Genomic DNA, 26,067 nt, shown 5'->3' on the forward strand with positions numbered 1-26,067 from the left:
CTCGCCTCCGTGTCTTTAATAAAATCATGACTTTACGTCATGTTACTAGTAAAATCTGGGAATTATTGTGAGTATTATTGCTGTGGACTTTGTTATACACTCAGAGACAATATGGAGCTCCTGTAATAGAGGGACAGCAAGATAGAAATGAGGGACAGATGAATTTGGGCCCAAAATAGGGACTATCTTTTCTAAATAGGGACAGTTGGGAGATATGAAGCCAAACTGCCCCTTTGTAGTTTATTACAAGTCCGAGAGCACATTTAGTAATAGTGAAGAGATACATGAAGAAGCTTGTTTGTCCCAAGTCACAGGGTAAGCCTTGTATTACTTAGATTAAATTGAGTAGGGTCCCAGAAGCTGACAGAACACGGGTCAGTAATATGATATGTCTGGCCAGGTTACCGTGTCTATAGGGAGCTGCTGGAACAGGGCCAGGTCTGGTGACCTCACATTGAGAGGCTGGAGGAGCAGCACTGTACTCTCCTTCCTCCTTCTTTACCTCTCATATTCAGAATCCCCACCGCCCTGTCAGAGCTGGGACTATCAGCACACCAGGTGAGAAAGTCAGGTCTCACACTTTACCCCTGCTGTCATTTTATTACCCTCCTATTTAGCGCCACAGATGCTCTATTTCCCTCCTATGTAGCGCCAGCAAGGTGCAAAGTGCTAAATGTTGTAAGGCATTATGTAGGTTTCCATGTTGACTGCTCCTTATTTAGCACTTTGTTCCAGAATAACACCTATCTATGCCGAATTACTAATAAGTCACCTAATAGGCGTTCATTTGCGTCTTTCTCACAGCAACTGCGTCTCCCTCTCCGCTCTCTGCCAGGGATTTTATACATTGTATCTGTGCCTTATTAACAGGGTTTTTAATGAAATGTGGAATGAAAAGTATAATAAGATTCCTCCTGGGACAGAGTTCTAAAAGTTCCAACGGAACGTTCTGCTGAGGGTTCCACTCTTAGAACTTTGCCCCAGAGTTTCAGACATACACCCAGGAATGGGAGGTGATCTCATGGACAACATGACAGCCGGCAGAACAACAACAACAACAACAATTAATAGGTGTTTAATCTAAAACACAAATCTCATTTAATTGTTAAAAGAAAAATGAATAAAAATGACTGATGTCGTATTAATTTTTTTTGTAAGTATTGTTTAGTATTGATTTGCTGAAAAGATACAACATACTGTTTAAAACCTGTTTACTCAAACGTCATCAATACTTTTTGTTAATGAATAATTTTAATGATTTAATAAGAGTTACGTTTAAAATATACTGTACACTCTTTGGGCTGATTTTCAAGACGAGGAAGCAGCGGCTGTTATAGGGGTTGGTATTAAGGAAGTGGCTGTTTTAACACTTTCAGGTCCCTTTAGTTTCAGAGTAACTGAACAGCGAAATGTTTCTTCTTAGAGTCTGTCAGGCGTCTTGGTGCTTCAGGAGTTAACGGAAGTGTGCGCTCGGTGCGCGCTAGGTATGCCGGGAGTTGTAGTCTCCTTTGCCTGTAGCTGGGCAGAGTATTTGAAGAAAGAGGTGAGCGGTTGTTGGGTGAAGCTTCACTTTGTGGGGAAATACACTGCAGGCTAGCCACTGTTTAGTACACGTAGTGTCAGTAATCATGCTCTAATTTTGCGGTTGCATGTTTATTTCACTCCATTTCCTCATAATACACAGACATGTGCCTGGGAAAATAATAATTATTCAGTATGACAGGCTCAGACAATGGTTGGAAGGGTTATCTCTCTGTAGGAGGCTGTGTTCAGAGATTTATAGGCCACTACGAACTTACTGTCAATTGATTACAGTATTAGTGCATTAGTGTCATGTTTGGTACCACCTAATAGCTGAGCATCATGGGAAATGTAGTCTCCAAAAATGTGGGTTGCCAAGTCTAGCAGTACTGACCTAATCAGGTGTATCTTACAAGGTGTGACTTTTCAGGAAGTCAGTTCTACTTTCAGTTTTGATATCCTGGCCTTAAAGTTAAATTCACTTTGAATTCCCAGCAACGCTCACTTTAGTGAAAAACCCTGTATATTTTAGGTCATGATAGCCACACTAAGTTTGCCGTAAGGTAGTTTACACACACTTTTCAGCCTTCTTAGCTGCAATCATCAATCTTTATAATCTCCGCCAATTCAATGCTTTGCCATAGGAAAACACGAGGCTAGTGCGCACACATGGTGAAATGTGTGCTGTGCTAGTCAAATGGTTTCTATGAGATCATCTGCTTGAAATAGCCATGTTTCACCCTGCTATTTCGCCAAAAGTGCTCTGGTAATTGTCAGTGTGGTAGTCACTAGAGGCATTTAAACCGTGCAATTTAAACATTGTTTTCAATTGCAGGATTAATACTACAGGGACATGACACCCAGGTCACCTCAATGATCACTTCATAAATGTTGGCGATTGGTCCCATTTGTCATAAACATTTGAGGATCTTGATACTAATGTGACTGCCTTTTTAAAGGAACACTCCAAGCACCAGAACCACAACAGCACCATGTAGTGGCTATGGTGCCAGGAGTGCTTGGTGCCCTACCAGTGTAAATAGTCATACCAATGTGGTTTGACAACTTACCTGGGGTCTGCTGGGGCGGCCAGTCACTTCCTATATTGAGAGCCAGGAGCTCCTGCATGAAGCTTCCATGAGCTCTCCTGAGCTTATGCTCACAGTGCAGGGCTAACTCATTGGCTCAGAGCACCAGTTGAGCCCTCTCAACCAGTGAAATAAGCCCTGCTTAGATCAATGGAGAGAACTTCCAGAGGCTGGACACCATGTAAGTTCTATGTAACTTGGCAATGGTTTTCCAGAGTTTGTGAAATTTTGGGGAAATATCCCACATGAAAAGGTTTCTGATGGTTTGCGGCAATTCATAAACAAAATGGGAACACGCAGTGGAGACAAATAGACAGACCCTCAGAATTCTCCTGCAGCAGTGGCTCGTCCATCTTGTTACACCATAATACTGAACGTATGACTGCTGTGTACCATTGTGGGCATAGACCACTGCTACACTGCTATTTATACCTTATACCTTTATACTCCATTATATATTAATGGCGTGTGCCGGGATATCATACTGCAGCACTTTAAGTCACTATGATATAGGGTACCATGGTATCATACTGAGCCCCAGCACATACAGGTTAGATCCAGGTGTTGTGTGTATCGTTCAAGGCCTATGAAGCCTCTAATCCCAATAAACTGCTGTCAGCAGAGTGGGATTAGGGGCTTAGTGGGCCTGGGGCTGAAAAGTACACTGGGCATAAATACAAAATCTGAATCTGTGTTCCACATTTCATGTCCCTGACTCTCACCTCTATCTGCAACTGGTCTTTACTTCCATATATAAAACCATCCCTGCATACAGTTATAAATTGGAAAATTCAAGCTTATAAAATACATCTTCACAATCTTGCTGAGCCAGTGAGAGAGTTACTGGAAAGTCAGGGGGTACAATAGATGAAAGCCTGTCCTGCTGGTCATGGGACACAGTGACTCCATTCTATGGGTAATGGGACACAGAAGGCCTACAAGCAATTCGCTTTTAGAAGATATGGCTCTACTGTGAGCAATGGACCCTCCAGTTGTTAATCCGGATAAGATCAGATACAAATGAGTATATACAGTGTTAAAGGAACACTATAGTCACCAAAACAACGTTTAGCTTAATTAAGCAGTTTAGGTGTATAGATCATGCCTCTGAGGTTTCACTGCTCAATTCACTTCAATTTAATTTGTTTCTGTTTATGCAGCTCCTCCTGTAGCTGTGACTGACAGCCTGCATGAAAAAGAAATGGTTTCATTTTCAATCAGATGTAACTTACTTTAACCCCTTAAGGACCAAACTTCTGGAATAAAAGGGAATCATGACGTGTCACACACGTCATGTGTCCTTAAGGGGTTAAAGGAACACTTTCAGGTCAGGAACACAAACATGTATTTTTGGCCCCATAGTGTTAAAACCACCATCTAGCCCCCTTTGCCCCCCACCTCCACCCCCTGTTTAAGTCAAATGCAAGGATGTGTGGCTAGGGCTGCATAAACAAGTGTTTTAACTCCTAAATGGCAGAGAATTGAGCAGTGAGACTGCATGGGGCATAAACTATACACGAAAACGACTTTATTAAGCTAAAGTTGTTTTGGTGACTATAGTGTTCCTTTAACAACTGTGTTTTTTTCATGATGCTTGACCAGGCCATAGAAGATACCTGTGCTTCCCTCGCTACACGCTGTGAGTATGGTACCCAGCATTTCAGGACAGCCTATTGAATGCAGGGCCTAGAGGTTTAAGTCCAATAGCTCCTACATTAATCAGTTCCGGGCTGTCGGACAGTATTTATGGAAGTAGCGGTGGGTTGAACCATTATAGCAAAGAGGTCACAGTTGTTGTTTTTTTTTCCCTGATCCCAGATAGGGTCCATGCCAGGTCTTGGTTCGAGAACTATAATGTTCACACAACCACTGTATATCTCTTCATATTTACATGGTTTAATCTGACATGGTTTAGCTGCAGATCTACCCGAACCCAACTACATCACATTTTTCATAACTGTGATTGCAAAGGAGAGAATCAACAGACAAATGTAAAATGTTGTAAATAGAAAGGGAGGGGAACAGCGCTACAGTACAGATCACAAGGGGGGATAGAGCTGCACACCTGAAAAGAGAATGGAGAGAACAAAAGACAACAAATACAGGGTGCGCTAAATAAAATAAAGGGAGATGAAAAAGTCTCTATACGTACAATGTGGACCTCGAGTGAGTGTTCTTATGTTCTTTCTTTGGGATCTCAGTAGTTGAATATGGAATACAAAAGCAGAGAGGGGAGACCAATAGTGCAAAACCGTAATGCGGAAAGGATCACGAACAACACAGACGTGGAGAAGTGCCAACTTACAATTTAAAGAGCTAAGCCCAGCTCTAGGTAAAACAGCATACAGTGGTATTTAGTACTCCCCACATGTAGGATATTGCTGGACAATTGGAGGTGTCTTCACAAGATTCTTTACACCATCCCAGACAGACGTCAGCATATAAAATATATAAAAGATGGAAAAACCCAATGGTGCAATAACTTTGGTAATACTGCAACAACAGACAACACTGAGGTCCCAAGAGTTCCAACTTACAATTTAAAGAGCTATGACCAGCTCTGAGTAAAACAGCATGCAGTGGTATTTTAACTCCCCACGTGTAGGATATTCCTCTAATGATGCTTGCAGTTCCGGTCTTATGAAAATAAAATCACAAGAGAGGGCCCATAGTGTTTTCCATATATAAAATGACAGTGGAATAAAAATGAAACATACTTACAGTGTTCAGAGCAGCCACACTGCTCTATGAACCAAACGTGGGTGGAATAATCCCCAACAGGGATTTCTTTTGAAGTACTGGATCTTGTTTAAAAAAATCAGCCAGGATAAAACAGCAACATATAAAGTAAATGTACTAACCATAGATAAGTGGTAGTCACAAAATACTTTAATTAAAAACAAAGTAAAAATACACAACGCGTTTCGCCAAACAGGAGGCTTTTTGAAAAAGCCTACTGTTTGGCGAAACGCGTTGTGTATTTTTACACGTGGGGAGTTAAAATACCACTGCATGCTAAGTTATTGCACCATTGGGTTTTTCCATCTTTTATATATTTTATATGCTGACGTCTGTCTGGAGTGGTGTAAAGAATCTTGTGAAGACACCTCCAATTGTCCAGCAATATCCTACATGTGGGGAGTACTAAATACCACTGTATGCTGTTTTACCTAGAGCTGGGCTTAGCTCTTTAAATTGTAAGTTGGCACTTCTCCACGTCTGTGTTGTTCGTGATCCTTTCCGCATTACGGTTTTGCACTATTGGTCTCCCCTCTCTGCTTTTGTATTCCATATTCGACTACTGAGATCCCAAAGAAAGAACATAAGAACACTCACTCAAGGTCCACATTGTACGTATAGAGACTTTTTCATCTCCCTTTATTTTATTTAGCGCACCCTGTATTTGTTGTCAAATGTAAAATGTTGCAGATTTTATATTAACAAGGTTATTAAAGGACCACTCCACACCCGTAAAGCTGAAGTGCTTTATTGGTGAGAAGTATCCCATTACAAAGGCACTTTATAAAAGTGCCAATTTCTATGTATAAATCGCCATTTTTATAGTAAATTAATTAAAGGATCACTATAGTGTCAGGAAAACAAAGTGGTTTTCCTGACACTATAGTGCCCTGAGGGTGCCCCCACCCTCAGGGTCCCCCTCCCGTGGCGCTGAAGGGGTTAAAACCCCTTCAGCAGCTTACCTTATTCCAGCGCCGGCGACCTCTACTCCCCCGCCGACGTCAGCTCCCCCGTCCGACGTCAGCGGAGCCGAATGCGCGGCAAGTGCCTCGCGCGCATTCAAAGTGTCCATAGGAAAGCATTTCTCAATGCTTTCCTATGGACGCTCTGCGCGATGGAGGCGAAATACATAGAAAGACAGCCACTAGAGGCTGGATTAGCCCCAAATGTAAACATAGCAGTTTACATGTGAAGGGTTAAAACCTGAGGGACCTGGCATAACTATAGTGTCCCTTTAAACATGCCCGGCTGTCAATTGAACAGCCAGGGAGGTTTATTACTGCTTACGTTATCTCCCATGAGCTAACAAAATGGCAGACAAGCTCTATTTAATTGCGCCTGCCCCCCCCTTAATACCTTATATCAGAACACTGTATAGTGCGCTCGCAGGGAGGGATAGTTTTAGATGCCTGTTAGTCTCTTCCAGGGTAGAGGGGGCTTGCAAAGGCTGCAGTTCATAACAACTACATATCTTGCAAGCTCGTTTAATATATGCCCCCAATTAATACATTCATTAAATATGTATGCATGTATTCATTGGAGATATATTATACTTAATAGGGATTTCCGTTTTTTTTGCCCATTTAGTCAGTGTAGTGCCCCTTTAACTAAACTCAGAACTGCAGTGAATTGGAATCTGAATGGCACAATTTATTGAACAATAGCTGATATAAAAACAAAATTAACTTAGCTATGGTAACAACTTGGCTATTTTAACATAAATATTACCATTTGGATTTACCTTTGCTAGAATTTGGTGTTTAGCAAATAACCCTGAATACCTTTTTTACGTTGTATTTAAAGAAGCTCTGTCACAAACATTTTCAAAGACGAGCTGAGGGCTTCTAATGAATGAAGATCCAGGATCAGAATACAGTGCCTTTAAGATTGAACATCAGGTATTACACCCATTAAAGGGATACTGCAGGCACCAAAACAACATCAGCTTTATGAAGCAGTTTGGTGTATGGATCATGCTTCTGAAGTCTCACTACTCCATTCTCTGTCATTAGTTAGATCACTTTTGTTTCTGATTCCTCTCCTGGCTGTGACTGATACAGCCTGCATGAAAAACAAAATGGTTTCATTTTCAGATGTTCACATAATTTACAAGTTTTGTTTTTTTCTCATGCTCTGTAAATTTAATTTAAACCACACACAGGAGGCTCCTGCAGGGTCTAGCAAGCTATTAACAGACCAAGAGATAAGAAATTATAAATTAAACAGACTGTACCACAAAGTGTAAACATTAGATCTCTCTTTACTAGAAGTGTTTAGGAAGACTGTGTGAGTCACATCCAGGGAGGTGGTACTAGGGCTATATAAACAAAGTGATTTAACTCCTAAATGGCAGAGGATTGAGCAGTGAGGCTGCAGGGGCATGTTCTATACACCAAAACTGCTTCATTAGGCCAAAGTTGTTTTGATGCCTATAGTGCCTCTTTGTTTGGTCACCAAGACTTCAAATGTTGCATTGTCACTTTAATAGTATTCATTACTTGAAGATCTTGAAGTTTTGTTTATCTTGAAATTGCATCCCGATTTTAAACTTCTCAATAACGGGCACTGGTTAAAAAGAGAACACAAAAATAAACACGATGAGCTTGTTATGTATTCAACCCATCAGAATCTACCAGTTGCAGTTCCCGTTCTCTGCAGGGGATGAGAAATGTGCTTGGAACTTTGATACCGTATGCCCAGTGAAAAGCAAAGGTTAGACATCGTTTGTTAATTTTGATAAGATATATATTTATATATAATAAACACACAGGAGGTTATTCAATAATGTAATTTCAGTAATGAATTGAAAACTGAATGGCAAAAATACGGTAGATGATTTGGAAAAATCATTTCGGAAACCTCACCCAGCTTGCCTTTTTTTATGGTACATTTTGCAATTCAGCTTCTCCGTTCATCACAATTGACTGTTTTGTAAATAAACCTCAAAACATAAGCAGTTAAAATAAAGTGGAACATAAACCGTTTCTGACAACAGAGAATGTTTAACATGGTTCCCTTAATTATTTTGTCATTCTTTATTTATCATCCAGTGCCAAGCACATTGCATTTAATTCAGGGAACAGTGGTAACACTTGCTTAACCTTTTGTAAATTTGAATATATGAAAAGAAGAAAAAAAAAAAACCACGAACTACATAAAAACCAAACACCCACAAATTTAGGCGATACATTTGTCGCAAGGGAACTTTGACTTTTTGAAAGTTGGGAGCGAATTAAGGGGGCTGTGAACTTTTCCACAAGGCGGTTTTCCAATATTTTGGCTTTAACCAGGCCAGGATTATTTTATTGAAAAGCGTTTTGGAATGTTTTCCTTATTTATATTGCAATGTGTTTTTTTTATTTTTTAAATACAGATGGTATGTGTAACATCATTAGCATTTATGAACATATTTCACTGATGCAGAACTTTTATTCCAGATAATTATCTAGTGTTCTAAAACCAAATGCCAAAATGGATGAAAAGTGTCGGAGCTTGCTGCTTCAGAACAGAGCAGCGTTGGCAATGGACATAAAGACATCCTATATTATGGATAATATGATAAGCGATGGCGTCCTTACTGTGAAAGAGGAGGAAAGTGTAAAAGCCCAGGTTAGAGCCAGCCATGCTAAAGCACTAATTAACATTACACATATGGTTGCCTTCTCTAGTCTGTTGTTTGATTAAATGTGTTTAAAAGTGTTTCTCTTTTTAAATATTGATTTGACTTTTCTGCTTTCACCATCTCCATAATTATTGTTTGTCTACCATATTTATTGAAGAAAGTACGTAAACCTTACATAGATGGAGATTAGTCTGCCATTTTTTCGTTTCTATTACTTTTTGTGTAGTGCATTACATTTGTATACCAAGTATTCTTATGCCACTTTTGTCTTGTTGTAGAAACGAGGCAGAATGTCTACAGACTATTCACAGTATTCTTAATGGATATAACTGTGGATACGCAATTATCTGTCAGAATTAGGGATCGACCGATATTGATTTTTTTTTTTAGAGCCAAAACCGATAATCTGTGAAGTTTCAGGCCGATAGCCGATAACTTACCGATATTCTGTACATTTACCATTTTGAAAAAAGAAACTATTTCTACACAAATATACTGGTAACTGAACATGCTTATTATTTATTTTTTTGCACATTTTTTTTTATTAAGGTAAATGCACAAAATATACATGGACTGTGCAGTCGGGGCCAGCAGCAAGCTTTTACATACATTCCCTTCAGCTCCCCTGTCTATATCTTGCGGACCATTGCAATGGTAACCCGTGGCAACGCTCTGACATTTGCGGGACTCTCGAGATTTGACAGGGGAGCTGAAGGGAGCTGCTGGGAAGATAAGTAAGATCTTGCTGCGGGCCCCTCCAGGACCGCCGGGCTTGTTATGGGCCCGGCGGTCCTGGTCTGCATCATCGGCAATATCGCTATCTCTATAGGCCGATACCGATATTGCCGAAAATACCGAATATCTGCCGATAATATCGGCCAAACCGATAATCGGTCGATCCCTAGTCAGGATATTCAAACCAAATAGAAAGGTCACACATTCTAGACTACTTTTAAAACACGTTAGTAAACTGGAACAGATTTTTTGCACCCACTAAAAAAAAATACACTTTTCAAACTATATCGCTTTGATGAATCTTCCCAAATGGCAAAACCATTTACGGTAATTTATAAGATATAGCAGACATTTAAAGCAGATATTGTAACAAAGGTGTACTTGAGACTTGAGAAATGGTTCCCCCATTATTTTCCAAAACGTAAGAAGGGATTTATCAGTGTCAAGTGGTATGAAAAATGGTGAAACTACTAGAAGTGAGACATAGAACCCAATGGAAGCCCCTTCTTTTTCTTACGTGTTAGTAAAAAAAAATATCCTTCACCAATAAGCAATGAGATGTAGAGGTTATTGTTCAAACATTGAAAACTTGCCCATGACATCTGTTTATACATAACCTCTATTAGTTTTGTCATCTGCCAACACATCCTGTATTTTTTGGTATTGTTTTGCACACTGTTTATTAAGGAATGTCAGAAATAATTCTTCCCTGCCAGGTCAGGGGTCCAGTTGTGTGTGTATAGAGGAGAGCTTCCATGCATAATCAATCTTAGAATATTTTTTTTTTTTTTTTTTTTTTTAAATAGGCCACATCGCTGGAACGTGCTAATCATCTTATTAATCTAATTCTTGAAAAAAACAATCGTGCTTATATTTCCTTTTTTAATGCACTGCTGCATGAAGGATACAAAGACCTTGCTTCTCTTCTTAGGGAAGGAGTCAACATCGATCTTTCTACCAGCGGCAGGCATATCACCACTGGCATCACGTCATATGGTGAGTTATAAGAACACTATGGGCATCAATCAAATTCAAGTGCATTTTAAAGGTTTTGACCTCAGATTTGTGCTGCAGTTCCCCCCCCCCCTCTTCAAATCTCTAAAAGGCTAAGCATGGTCAGAGTAGAGCAAAAAAATATAAACAAAATGTATATTCAATATAAGTTTATTAAGATATATAAAGAATAGACACTTCAAAGTACAGTACTTGTGCGTGCCTCCTATGTAACTTTTGTTAACATAATTAATTTAGATCAAATCACTTCTCTGCAAGTTTGTGCTACTGTTAAATTGTGCTACTTGCTAACCCCAGGAGGTGATTGGTAACTCTGTCGGCTTAGGGATCAATCAGGTCAGCTGTTCTTCCCATTCAGCTACTCTGACCTTAAAGGGAAACTGTCATGCCTTACCTCGCCCTCCGCTCCCCTGCCGTGATCTAATTTATGAGGTGGCTGTTATACTTCTGTAATACCCACCTTTCGTCTGCCCGCACTTCTCGACTTGTCTTCGTTGATTTGCCGTGCTTGGGGACACTACACCAAGCAGGGCAAAAATCCTTTATGATGCCGACAAACTGGTTTCTTTGCAAGCATACCTGCATCTGTATGGAGTGACTTCACTCTGTTCCTATACTCCCTACCCAGAACTATCAGCGCTGCCTCGGGAGATACCATGGCAGCCACAGCGCATGCACTTTGGTTGATATGGGTGGAGAGCAGGGCGTCCTGGGGTAGGTCTTTTCTGCGCTCCCTGGCTCTCAATTTATTTGACATTGAGTGTCTGCTGAGGAATCAAGAGTCTGATGGGAGAAAAAAGTATTTTAAAAAGGTTTTTCTCGGGGGCGTGTCCTGACACCCATGGAGAACGGTCGCATGTAGCACTAGCTCCGCCGTCAAAAGGCCCACATAACCACAATTGTGACCCATACCATCCGAAAATACCATCATGTCCCAGGCAAAAAGCAAGAGAGCCACCGAGAAGCAAGAAAAGGCGAACTTCTTCACCTCCAAAGCACACCAGGGGAAAACTATCCAGCCCCTGGAACATAGCCAAGATGGCGCAGAGGAGGAAGAAGAGCAGGCCCGCGGGTCGCCACATCCTGAGCCCCAGCTCACTAAAGACCTGATACAAGGCATGCTGGATACCATGTCCCACAAAATCCTCACCACCCTACAAACGTCCATCGGAGACCTCAGGAAAGACCTCCAAGATTTGGGCGCGAGAACCTCCGCTATGGAGGATAAAATGGCGGACCATGCCGAAGCCCACAATACCCTGACACACACGGTGGATGATCTCGCTGCACGCATGGAATCATACGAAAATAAGCTTGCCGACATGGAAGACAGAGCCAGGCGTAACAACCTGAGGCTCCGGGGCGTGAAAGAAACGGTTGGGGCGACGGACCTTCCAACCTATATAGCGGAACTGCTCAGAAGTCTGGCCCCTGACTTACCTTCCGATGTCCTGCTGATGGACCGAGCCCACAGAACAGCACGGCCGAGGTTCTTACCACCGGACAGCCCCAGGGACATACTGGTGCGTATGCACTATTTCCATGCAAAGGAAATCATACTAAGGGGCAGCAGAGCAAACAGAGCCCTGCCGGATAAATTTCACGGCATCCAGATATTTGCGGACATCTCCCCAGCAACGCTGAAACGCCGGAGGGACTACCAAGACATCACAGCGCAACTCCGAGAACAACACATCGCCTACCGGTGGGGATTCCCTGTTAAACTGCTGGTACATCGTGGGGGGAAAAACTTCACCATCTCCACACCAGAAGAGGGCAGCAACCTGTTGAGAGAATGGGGCATAACAGTTCCCACCACGCACAAAAGACCACCGGAGATGCGGAGACTGTCCCCAGAGTGGAGGAAAAACAAGCGGTAACCCATACACACATAAAGGGACAATTGCACAGCCATCCTAGGTTCCCCCACACCCCTCCTACCTTACACTCTAGAAGCCCCTATACCTGGGCTCACATGTTGCTCTTCCTCATTAAAAAAAAAAAAAAAAAAAAAAAAAAAAAAAAAAAAAAATTATAATAAATAAATAAATAAAATAAAAAGATATATAAATAAAAGTAAAAGAAATACCAACACAGTCACGGAGACTGGAATATACTTTGTAAGAATTCGCAACAGACTGCATATTTCATCACTGTATATTGGCCATAGGGCACTTCCCCCACCCACCACCCCCCTTCCTCCCCCCTCCTCATTTGCACTAATGGGTCACATAAATATGTTCACTAAGCTTATCCAAAATGGGCCGGCGCGGCGGAGCGCCTGTCTCCTGTTGAAGCCATAAGCTTCATCCCCCACGGCACTGCTGCGCAGAGCCAAGCCATCATATTGGCACTAGTACTGTTTCAGTTAAGTTTATATTGTTACTATTGTTTTAATTGTGACTATGCTCTCATTGACAACCAACTACTGCAAAATGTATATAAGCCACAATGTTATGTTTATTACCGTTGTTTATTGTTTGTGGGCTATGTGGGTAGCCCCTTAGCAGCGGATGTTCACACACGAGCTGACCACACACATCACAACGCTACTTACCCATCTGGGATATATGCCACACTGCGAGTACCATCTGAACAACCTGAGGGGACCCCGCTGCCTAGCTGGACTGAGCTGGGATGGGCAGCGGACCCCACCATAGATAAGCCACACATAACATTACCATACATTCTGAAAGATGACCCCCCATGAGATTTTGCTCTCTGAATGTAAAAGGACTTAATGTCCCTCACAAACGACATGCACTTGCTAAGGAGCTGAAGTCTCAGGGAGCGGATGTAGCGTGTCTGCAAGAAACGCACTTCCGCACAGGCGACCACCCGAAGATACTGACAACCACATATCCACATCAATTCCACGCCACTTCCCCGACAAAATCGAAAGGCGCCACCGTACTGTTTAGTGCAGCAGTATCCTTTTCACTGGTCACACAAGACATTGACTCCAACGGACGGTATGTTATAATCGTAGGCCACATTAATGACGTCCTGTACACAATTGTAAACCTGTATGCACCCAACACAAACCAACGGAACTTTCTGCACAAGATACTGCACAAAGTGTCAGCAATACAGCAGGGAATAACAATCATCTGTGGGGATTTCAACCACGTCTTGAACCCCCAGATGGATACCACTCTCTCACCCCATAGCGCTAGATATCACACCCTAAAACGACAAAGCAAGGCGATACAAAAGCTCCTCATGCTACATCACTATTATGATGCATGGAGGCTGACACATACCACAGAAAAATCCTACACCTTCTTTTCACCGGTACATAACTCCTACTCCAGGATAGATGGGTTCCTCTTGCAGGGTAACTTCCTCAACCAAATTATTAAATGTGACATAGGAGACATCACATGGTCTGACCATGCACCCCTCACCCTAGATCTTAAAGACCTCTACGATTTTAAACACCGTAGTCCGTGGCGCTTAAACACGTCCCTATTACAAAACACACAATTCAAAACAGAATTAGACACGGCCCTTCAGCACTACTTCGAGGACAACAACACCCCAGATATTTCCCCCAGCACCCGATGGGTCGCACATAAGCCGGTGATCAGAGGACTGCTCATTAGGAGGGCGTCCTACTTGAAAAAACAATCGCAAACCCAACTGCGAATATGGCAGCAAGAGCTGTGCCACCTAAACACACAAAACCAACTCACACCCAGCACTGAGCTGAGAGACAAGATCGTGTCCCTCACCAGGAAGGTTCATCAACATGCACTGGAGCGTACAAACTTTTACCTTACAAAATTAAAAGCCACAAATTACACGCAAGGTAATAAGGCAAGCAAGCTCTTGGCCACCAGGCTCAGGGACCAACAAGTCAAACAAAAAATAGCATACCTCCTCAAACCAAACGGGGAAAAATGTATGATGCCTCGGGAAATCAGCAATGAGTTCGCCAGGTATTATGCAGACCTATACAACCTCAACAAAGACACTAACACCCATCAACCGCTGACAGACAGCATCAACACCTATCTAGACACAATCCAACTACCCCGACTATCGCTAGCCCAACAAACTACTCTGTCCAACCCCATCACAGATAAAGAGGTGGAAGAGGCTATTAGAGCTCTACCAACAGGGAAATCACCTGGCCCGGACGGCTTCGACAATTTTTATTACAAAACATTCCAAACAACACTAACACCACACCTAGTTCAAGCTTTCACAGAAGCAGTCAACTCCGAATCACTTGGAAGGGAGATATTAGCTGCCCACATTGTCACATTACCAAAACCGGGAAAAACCCCCACACATCCCCAAAACTTTAGACCAATTTCGCTCTTAAACACAGACGCAAAGCTGTTCGCCAAAATATACGCGAGGAGGATGAGTGACATCCTCCCCCACATCATACACAATGATCAGGTGGGATTTGTAGCTGGCAGACAGGGCACAGACAACACACGCAAAGTCCTAGATCTCCTGCACAGCTTAAGACGGGACGATCGGGGCGGCCTGATACTCTCCCTTGACGCAGAAAAGGCCTTTGACCGTTTGCATTGGACCTTTCTGGAGAGGGTACTCTCTAAGTTCGGCTTCCCGACAGAATTTACATCAGTGGTCAGGGCCCTATATAGTTCGCCCTCAGCACAAGTACTAAACGCGGGCTTCGTGTCCGACCCGTTTACCATCTCCAATGGGACGCGCCAGGGCTGTCCACTATCTCCCTTGCTATACGTTGTGGCGCTGGAACCACTAGTAACCAGAATTAGGAATAACTCAGATATTCACGGGGTCCGCGTTGGGAATAAAGAATACAAAGCCAATTTATTTGCTGATGATATCTTATTGACTTTGACCCAACCCCAGACATCACTACCGAACCTCCTAGAAGAGGTGGCCACATATGGAAAACAGTCCTACTATAAACTTAACGCGACTAAAACCCAAGCGTTAGGAGTGGGTATACCCAGAGACATCTTGACAACACTACAGACTGCATATACGTTAGATTGGAGGACAGATAATGTTACCTTCCTAGGACTCACTATCACCAAAAACCCTGATGCACTGTTCCACAGCAATTATGGAACACTAGCTGAAAAATTGTCGGCCACATTAAAATCATGGGAGGGGAAGTTCCTCTCCTGGCTGGGCAGAATAGCGGCCATTAAAATGACCCTCCTACCTAAGCTCCAATATTTACTGCGGACCTTACAAATAGCGCTTCCCAAATCTTATATTGACACCCTACAGAGGATGTTTACCAAATTTATCTGGGGACACCGCAAAATTAGAGTAGCATCATCAACCCTACACAAACACATAGATAGGGGGGGACTGGGCATGCCAAACATACGACTCTACTACAAAGCAGCTTTGCTTGCTACAATGATCACCTCACACGCGACAGAAAACCAACCACAATGGGTAGACATTGAGTCCACCTGGACTGCCAAGATCCCGTTAAATCGCCTCTTCTGGGTGCCACGGCGATTGAGACCGGAGTTGCCAGAGAAGCTGCCCCCCACGGACCTCTTACTTAAAATATGGGACGCACACAGGGGAACTCTATGCTCTCGAAAACACTGGTCCCTGGCTGCCCCCCTGCACAGCATGCATATAGCCAACCCCTCATTCGACCATCGCCAGTGGATGTCGGGGGGATGCACATACGTGAGACACCTATACGTAAACAATCAATTAGCGCAATTCCCCGACCTACAGAGCACATTTCAATTACCCTCCAGACTAATATTCTCCTACCTCCAGGTGAAATCCATGTTAACCGACACTGACATGGACACCTCCGCACAACAGCTGACTCAATTTGAGCTAGCCTGCCTTTCTCACCGCACCCCCCGAAAAATACTTGCAATGACCTACAACCTACTAAATAACCAGGGGGGAGACACCGTAGACACACATGTACACGAGTGGCAGATGGACATAGGCTGCGCCTTCGACAAGACTGCCTGGAAACAGGCATTTACAGCACATAGAGGCAGGTCCAATTGTGCCTCACACCTGGAGCTCATGCGGAAACTGCAATACCGTTGGTACATGGTTCCGACCAGGCTAGCGCGGATATACCCGGGAACCAATGATCAGTGCTGGAGGTGCCAAAAAGATAGGGGCTCTCTGTACCACATATGGTGGTCATGCACCAAAATCAAAACATACTGGAAGATGGTGGGAGAGGTACTCTCAGAAGCACTGCACCAACATATATCGCTCACACCTGAATTGTGCCTACTTTTTATGACATTAAATACATACACCAAACCAAACTCTATACTGCTCTTCCACATATTGATCGCAGCCAACACGCTTATTGCTAGAGCGTGGAAATCAACAGAGACGCCTCTGCAGCATCTCTTGATCAAACAGGTTTCAACAAACCTGGACTATGAAACAATGACCATGCTCCAATCACGGGCACGGCCAGTCCACGCTGAGGCCAGAGCACAATGGAACACCTATGTTACACCACGCACAGGTGACAAAAAAGCTACACTACCTGCCTAAATCCCAGGTACAGGGAAGAGAGGTGGGAACCTGGGGGGAGGCGAACGCACGCAAGACTGGATCACGTTTACACCTGTAACATCACACCGACACACGAGTCTTCAGGCCTACAAAATCAGGTGCTCGCACGCACAAAAAGATCCCACAAGGCAACCCACAATGTATATAGTTAATATGTTAATCTGTTTGTTCACATACCCAACGCCAATCAGTTCAAATGACTGATGCACACATGAGCCAGAGTACAGGAACAGACAATGTGCCAAGGATACCATATACTCCATAAGTTGCATAGATGTTAAAGAATTTGTAACCTATTGTATACCTGAGGCATAACACCAAATGTATTGAATACTGTACAAAAGACTGTATGAAATGCAATTGTACGATCCGATGGAAATATGACCACTGTGAACTAATTCTTAAAAACCAATAAAAATTGTCAAATTGGAAAAAAAAAAAAGGTTTTTCTCCAAATCTATACAATTGCTAGCACAATGTTTTGATGGAATGTTAAGCTCTTTTGAAACAGCTAAAGTTAATTATATCCTGGCAGGTTCACTTTGAATTCACCTCGAATAAATCCGCCTGTCCTTAATTTGCAGTATAATTTTATTAGTGTATGTGAGAGTGTATGTGAGCTGTGATTTGGGGCATTGTCTCAGTATGCACCTTGTGTTTTGACTAGATGTTAGCAATACTGCCTAAACCAAGTTATGGGAAGTAGCTGCAGTTGATATGTGGAAACTCATTACAAACAGTATTTCCTGAGTCAGCCCATTATTGTCACACTCACTCAAAAATATTTTTGAATACCATGGTTTTGGACTCCACTCATTTCTCATCCAGTCCTTCGAGTTTATTTAATAAGAAAGAGGTGCGTGTTTTTCCTTCTGTTAGTGGTTACTGCCTTGACGCGTGCTGTGGTATGTGGCACTCAGTGAGGTGAGTGATCTGGGGTACTTTGTAACATGATCCCAGTAGGTTGCTAGACTGTTACCCCCTCATGGCATAAGAGTAGATGAGGCCATCTCACAGACAGAACAAGTGTTCCAGACACAGCTCATGTTCTTTTCAGGACACAGGGATCACAAGAGGCAGATGCCATTAAGATTATGCAATAAACAAGTGTGTTGCAATCCATCTGTTTGCATTAATGTGCACCTCTTCCCCCCTCCTAGTTGCCTGGAATATTATAAACTTATTTTGTGTGACATCATTGATTTAATGTCCAGGCTCTCATTTCAATGACTCTGGATGATAATCCATATTCCCTTTTAAGAAACTAGATCAATCAGAAACAAGGAAGGAGACAACAGTTTTTTTGGACTGTAGCTTTAATTCCCTGGCTGTTTTTTGGAATAGAACACCTGACATTTTTTTTATCAGCTACACCTGTCTTAATGTACATTGAAGAACAGAAAAATCGCTCCCACTTGATGCCTCTTACGTTTAGCATTTTTCAATAATAATAATAATTATTATTATTAATTCTCGTATATGGTAATATTGACTTTTACCATTTCTGATAAGTCGTAGGAGAGAAATTCCGCACATAACCCTGGCATTCAGCAGCAGAATTAGGGAAGGAAGCCAGTGTTATTGAATGAATTTGTGATGCCTGGCAGTAAGCATGTTTATATTGTGCACAAATCAGTGTTAGACAACTAGTATGCAAAACTAGTATGCCACCTTAAGGCTCCAAAACCCTTGAGTTTAGAGCCTATACCCTGAAAAGGCTCTAATCTGTGTGAGTTAATTTTCACTCACTTGCACAATTTCTATGGTTTCACAGTAATGCACTATATATATCTTTTTTGTATCTTTCTATGTTATGTACATCTATTTAAAAATCTACACAATTGTGAGTGGGAAGTTCCGACTATTAATCTAAAGTGCTGCAATTTGCACTCTATGCTAATAGGGGATATCACCTAAATGTTGAGTGCTTGTTAAATACATCTATTTGTACGGTGGGCTTTTTGGCGTGTTCACAGAGTGTTTATTAGCTGCTCTATCATATGACTATAAAATCACTATATCGTGTATATAAGAAAAAGCGCTTATACCACACTATATATATATATATATATATTTTTCTGTTTTAAAATAGTAAACTAGTCTTTTTAGTCCACACCTGACGATCTGGTTAGTTCGTGTGTGGATAAAAAGTATTTTGATCAGGATAAACCAGCCAAATTTGTGTTTTCACAAGTCTAATGCATACCCACGTGCTTTAAAGGAATACTCCAAGCAGCATAACCACTACAGTGTGATGTAGTTGTTGCGCTTAATGGCGTTTTCCTTTTGAGGCTGTTTGTAAATAGTGATTGGGATTATTTTTTTAATTTTATTTTTGGACACTAACTCAGGAATCATACTAGCAGGTTTATTCAATAGTTGAACTTTCACAAATGACTATTTTACCTCGGTTTTACTGTTGGGGAATTAATTAATACAAATTTTGAATTTAATGAATAGCCTTGTCTATGTTGCTATTAGACACACTTTTAATGTTGGAAGATGGAAAATCAGAGAATGAATACAGAAATGATTGACATATAATATATATATATATACATATATATATCTCTCTCAAACATTTCTGTATTCATTCTCTGATTTTCCCTAAATGTTGCATTTATGTTGAGTTATCTATTGTTTTTATCCATCTAGTTAAAACCGTGCTCTGTGAGGGTGGGGTGCCACAGAGACCTGTTGTATGTGTCACTCGACCTGAACTGATTAAGGAAATTCAGCAACGTTTAAACGATTTGAAAGATGATCCAGGCTGGGTTACTGTCTATGGGATGGCCGGCTGTGGGAAGTCTGTCCTAGCAGCAGAAGCTCTCCGGGAACACCGGATATTGGAAGGTAAAAAAATGTTAAAATTAATAAATAAACCCCAAAGGGCCAGTGACCAAATCAAACCAATAAGGTTCCATGGGTGTATTATCGTTCTCTATCTATAACATTGGTATATGCTGAATATGGGTAGAAGCATAATAGCTTGTTTGTCTGTTACCCAAGTCAGAGCCAAGAGGCGGCATACAGTCAAAGATTTGAAGGCCTTGACAAAGGCTGACTGGGACCAAAACGGCTTCAACTTAATAAAGTAGTTTGGTGTGTAACTCATACCCCCAATTCTCTGCCATTTAAGAGTTAAATCAATGTTTTCTGTTTATGCAGCCTTGGCTGCACCTCCCTTGGCTGTGACTGACACAGCCTGCATGAAGAAAAATTGTTTCATTTTTAATCAGCACATTGTGTTCACTTTAGACATTTTCATCTCCTGCTCTATTAGAACTTTAATTACACAAAGGAGGCTCTTGCAGGCTATTATCAGAGCAGGAGATAAGGAATTCTAAATTAATTTGTTTGTGCAATAATGAACATTTAAACATAAGATTGCTCTTTACAGGAAATGTGTAAGGAAATTGTGTAAGGCACACGCAAGGAGATGTGAGGTAGGGCTACATAAACAAAGTGATTTAACTCCTATATGGCAGAGAATTGAGCAGTGAGACTGAGGGGGCATGACCTATACACCAAAACTGCTTCATTAACCTAAAGTTGTTTTGGATACTATAGTTTCCTTTTAATAACATGAATTCTAAAAAAATATGTAAGTGACCAGAACTCTTTGGTTGCGTAAAGGGATTCTATAGTGTAAGGAATAAAAAAGTTGTATTCTTTACACTAAAGCTCCCTCTGGCATGTCCCCCTTTCCAGCTCTAAATGTGTTTAAAAAAACCTTTTTACACTTACACGACTCCCGCTCCGCCTTCTCTGACATCATCCAAGGGGATGCGTATTCCTGGCAAGCGCATTAAGCACTCCTTATAGGAAAGCACTGCTTCAGTGCTTTCCTATGGGAAATTTGATGCTGCTGAATGTCCTCATGCAAAACATGAGACGTCCAGCATCAGTTGGCCACCAGGAAGTGCATCTAGTTGCTGTCTGACAGCCACTAAGAACAGTCTTAGTCCTGCAATGTAATTATTGCAATTTCTAAAAACACTGCAATGATTTACATTGCAGGGCTAAGGGGGACTGGGAAACTGCACCCGGACCATTTCAATGAGAAGAAGTGGTCTGGGTGACTGTAGTGTCCCTTTAAGCAATATGCTTATTTGAAGCTTCAATCACGTAGAGTTAGTCGCTAAAGTATGATCTTACTTCACAATAGCCACACTGAAAAATTTAACTTCTCTGCAATTACATGTTTTTTTTTTTTTTTTTTTTTTAATTCTTTATTTTCATTGTGCATGAAATAACAACAGGCGTGCAGGGCCACGATAGCAGCTGCAGGCTTTTCATAGCATTATAACAAGTTAAATTGTGGCAGATGAAACAGCACTTTTTTTTTTTTAGAAAACAAACATGCAAGTATCTGGCATTATGACAGTAGTAGATAGATGTAGACACACTATGCTATACAAGCCTAGGAATTGTCTGGTTAATGACAGTTAAGTTTAAATTAATTGTTAAATTATGTCTATGGCATTGCAGGTCTGGGGGTGGCAAATGTTAACAATTTTGACATTGTTACAACTATGCAGATTCTTCTTTTAGTTAGAAGTCAAGATGATTTAGCAAACATTTGCGTGTGCCTTGCCCCAACGGCAGGCACCCGCTATACAGCAGTAAGCAACATTGCTGTGTGGCATAACATAGAAATACAATGCTCATTTTATGTTTGTTGTAGGGGACTCTTGGGAAAAACATCGTACAATGAGCAAAGATGCAGAACAAGGTCATGGTTCTACGGATATATAGTGGTAACTCGGATAGTTAGAATTGCAAAATAACAGGATTTGCCAACAGTTATATATGAAGGGCAGCTTCGAAAAATGAAACGTTCTGGGCTTTAACAGGACATTCATACACGTATATTCTGGCTGTGCTTTAAACGCCTCATGGAGCGGTGTACTGCAGTGCTCTCGTGTGGTGTATGGCTAATGGCTAAGTGGAGCGGTCAAACAACCCTATCATTGTATTCACATTCCGTCATAAATGCTTGGCGCGAAGCCGCCTATCGGCTTAAATATTGCATTAGGGTAGGTGTGAGGGTCTGAAATTTAGAACTAGTTAGGTATAATTAAATGCAGTTTGCATAGGGCAGGTGATGTGGCGAGGTTACTTGAAACTGTTGTATGCGTTCTGACTTAAAGGAGAGGGCTATCGCCCCAGTTACCTATCTGCCGTAAACAGCATTGGGCGAGATGAGAGGTTCAAGGTGCCCCATTCTGTATATTGCTTCACCCAGTATGGCAAAGATTAAGAGCACTGCAGATCCACATTGGGAATGCGGGAAGAGTGCAGCCCCAGCAGGGATGTGGCAGGAGGTGTACCTGATCATAAACAGCAATAGTACAAACATAAGATATACACAAAAGTATGAACCCTTTCTCGATATGCGAGAGAGCACACGTCAGGGAACGAAAACAAAAACATTAATCAGTAAAGTACTTGAGCAGGTGATATACATCTGGCCGTCCTTGCAGCCCGAAAAAGTATGGCAGGTTCAGTCACTGTCCCGTATCCTGCGGCAAATGTCAGCCGCGAAGTCGAGGCATGTGGTCACGTCTCCCAAGGCATTTAAGATGTGGGTCCTGCTCCAGCGTTTAACGCTTTGTCTCTGGGCACAAAGATGCGGGTAGCCCCTGGGTCCCATCCGTGAGGGTTAGTTGGGCTCAGCGAGTCCGGTGAGAGTCCCAGTGCTTGTAGGTGGTTTGATGCATCCGATAGGTCTCGTATGGTGATGACTGTGTCTCCGCGTGGGATCTGTAGGGATCGAGACTGGCTCCATCTGTAACTGATGGTCTTCGTGCGTAGAAGGGAGGTAAGTGGTCGGAGCGACCGTCGCCAAGCAAGGGTTCCCCCAGACAGGTCCGCAAAGAAGGTTAATGACATGCCCTCGAAGTTATAGGGAGTTTGTCCTCTGACTGCCGCCATCACTGCCGCCTTGTCCCTGAGGTTCTGGAACTGCATCACGATGTCCCCGGCGGCTGCGGCTGGGGCCTTAATAGGCTTCTGCAAGCGGAAAGTGCCTTCCAGAGATATTGATTTAGCCTGCTTTGGTGGAAGTATGGCTGTCAGGAGACGCCTTGCGAGGTGTGGGAGTTCTTCCGGCGGCACTGTCTCTCCGACTCCCCTTAGTTTTATATTCCTCTGTCTCCTCTTATCCTCTAGGGTGTCGAACTTGCTCTCGTAAGTTGCGCCCTGTTTCATGAGCTCCTCTACCTGCCCTGTCAGGACAGTGATTTGTTGTGAGTGGGCTTGTGTCTTGTGCTCTATCTCCCCGAGGCGGCCTGTCAGGCCCCGGAGGTCCTCACGGATCAAGGCCATGTCCGCTGAGAGTTTAGTGTGGAGATCCGCCATGATCTCCCGGATAGCCGTTAAGGTCACCGGGGCGGTATCTGGTGGTCCTTGCGGAGGTGCTGCTCGTGGTGCCGGCTGCCGCGCCATTGCAAGCATTTGGTCGTCGTCTCTTTCCTCCGACATTCCATCGGAGAAGTCGGAGCATCCTCCATGGAGGGCCGCCATTGCTGACTCCTGGGCGCCATGTGCCTGCCGCCATAGGTCCCCTATGCTTCTCCCCTGCTGGGGTCGGTCCGGCTTCAGTTTTTTCGTTTTCTTACCCATTGGTAAGTGTAGAGCTACTTTAAGGTGCTTTAAGGTGCCTTTTGTTTGCGGGTCACCTCTAGATTTTGGGTTATTTTTCTCCGTTTAGCAGGAGCTCAAGGGCCGTGCGACTGTCCGCTTCGGTGGTTAGGCCACGCCCCCTGCAATTACATGTTAATGAATGTTCCAGACTATGCAACCTTTGTCAAAGGTACAATAAAGTATTGCTTGTTTTTTGTCATTTTCTTTTTAATAATCATTTCATTAGTTATAGCAGTCAAATTAACAAAATGTGACAATGGGTGAATGGGTGGAGCTTAAAACAAGTTTCTGTTTTAGTTGCCCATTAGATTTACCCACAACCCATTAGTAAAATCAGTCCCACAGAAGGGCAAACAGAAGACGGTAGATGGTAGAGTAGAACTATATGGCTGCACACAGATATTCAGATTCGACACAAGGAAGAAAATATAATGAACAAACTCAGGGGGCATAAGGAAAGGAAAACCCAAGGACGACAAAAACCACATTAGACCTGCTTTAATTCTCACATGGATGGATCATAGTCTATGCAGAGAACTTACAGATGGGTATATTCTCTAGACACTGAGTTGAGAAAAGAATTGCAAAATTTAGGCCTGAAATGTTTTGGAAATCTTCTCCAACTCCGTTGTAGTTAGAGCTTGGTTAATTTGGCCTAATTTGTAAAATTCAGTTTTTCAGTTCTCTACAGTTTTGGAGTGATACACTAAACAGTCTGGTTTTTTAGCCACCCATATTTTCTCTTGTTTCTCTCTGAAAACCCTGCAGTGAAGCTTGTACATAGAGACCATCTGGTTTATGCTTCTCCCTAACGCTGTTCGTTCACTTTATTATTGTCATTGTTGCCACAGGATGTTTTCCTGGAGGCGTACATTGGATCTCTATTGGAAAACAAGACAAGGCTGGCCTTCTGATGAAGCTCCAGAATCTATGTATCCGTTTGGATCAGGAACTGAAGTATTCTCAACGCCCGCCGCTAAACATCGAGGAAGCAAGAGATAGACTCCGTGTGCTGGTAATGAAGGTGTATCCCAGGTAATCATTCTATCTGTTTCTCCTCTCCGAGTTACTATGTTCAATGACAGAAAAGAACAGCGCTTATGACTATGTTATTATAAGGGAACCAAGATGGAGGTACTGAGTTTCAGGATAGAACCTAATACATGGAGTAATTATTGTCATGAATCCAAAGGGAATGTCAAATGTAAGGTCGACAGCTGAATTGGAAACAAAGATAACTTGGAGAGTCTTTCCAGTATGACTATGTTAACTTTAACTTTTGAATTCAGTAGTCCTTAGAACCCCATCAACTAGGAGTGAACAGATAGGGCATGAAAATAGCAAGCAGCTATGCCGTGTGGATGTTTACCGTAATGACTGGACCATGGCCCATTATTATTGTGGGAATATATACACACAACTGTATAATTGCAAATGAGGATAATAGCATTCTCTTCTCACAATTGTTTTGATGTTCTATTTTTATTCTTAATTGTAGAAGCCTTTTAATATTGGATGATGTCTGGGATTCCTGGGTGCTGAAAGCATTTGATATTCAATCTCGTGTTCTTATCACAACGAGAGACAGAAGTGTGACTGATGCAGTCTCTGGTGAGTGTTAATGCAGGGTTTGTTTTTAGGGCAATGTGCAATAAATAAACTATACTAATTGCTGTCTGTAGATAAAGGAGCTATACCACCAAACATTTTGAAAGGATGGGGGGTTTGCATTGCATGTTTCAGCTAGTCTTATACTTAGTGATGAGTGAATTACCAGATCAATAATGCACATGCATTAAAGGGACACTATAGTCACCTGAACAACTTTAGCTTAATGAAGCAATTTTGGTGTATAGAACATGCCCCTGCAGCCTCACTACTCAATACTCTGCCATTTAGGAGTTAAATCCCTTTGTTTATGAACCCTAGTCACACCTCCCTGCATGTGACTTGCACAGCCTTCCATAAACACTTCCTGTAAAGAGAGCCCTATTTAGGCTTTCTTTATTGCAAGTTCTGTTTAATTAAGATTTTCTTATCCCCTGCTATGTTAATAGCTTGCTAGACACTGCAAGAGCCTCCTGTATGTGATTAAAGTTCAATTTAGAGATTGAGATACAATTATTTAAGGTAAATTACATCTGTTTGAAAGTGAAACCAGTTTTT

The 26,067-nt window shown here is 42.3% G+C and overlaps 1 protein-coding gene across 2 annotated transcripts in view; it reads left to right on the plus strand.

Moving 5' to 3' along the window:
- The first annotated feature begins 470 nt into the window (after nucleotides 1–470).
- Nucleotides 471–26,067, plus strand: part of APAF1 (apoptotic peptidase activating factor 1) — an 82,182-nt gene continuing 56,585 nt past the window's right edge. The window contains exons 1-6 of one of the 2 annotated variants that reach the window (XM_063447239.1): nucleotides 471–558; nucleotides 8,786–8,957; nucleotides 10,512–10,701; nucleotides 19,909–20,106; nucleotides 24,753–24,936; nucleotides 25,400–25,512. In XM_063447239.1, the coding sequence (XP_063303309.1) occupies nucleotides 8,820–8,957; nucleotides 10,512–10,701; nucleotides 19,909–20,106; nucleotides 24,753–24,936; nucleotides 25,400–25,512 (823 nt within the window). In that variant the 5' untranslated portion in view covers nucleotides 471–558; nucleotides 8,786–8,819. Of the gene's footprint in view, nucleotides 559–1,473; nucleotides 1,544–8,785; nucleotides 8,958–10,511; nucleotides 10,702–19,908; nucleotides 20,107–24,752; nucleotides 24,937–25,399; nucleotides 25,513–26,067 lie in introns of those variants that run through there. The other variant, XM_063447240.1, reaches the window with a different exon arrangement.

The sequence above is a fragment of the Pelobates fuscus genome, chromosome 3 (genome assembly GCF_036172605.1).
Source record: "Pelobates fuscus isolate aPelFus1 chromosome 3, aPelFus1.pri, whole genome shotgun sequence".
Taxonomy (NCBI): domain Eukaryota; kingdom Metazoa; phylum Chordata; class Amphibia; order Anura; family Pelobatidae; genus Pelobates; species Pelobates fuscus.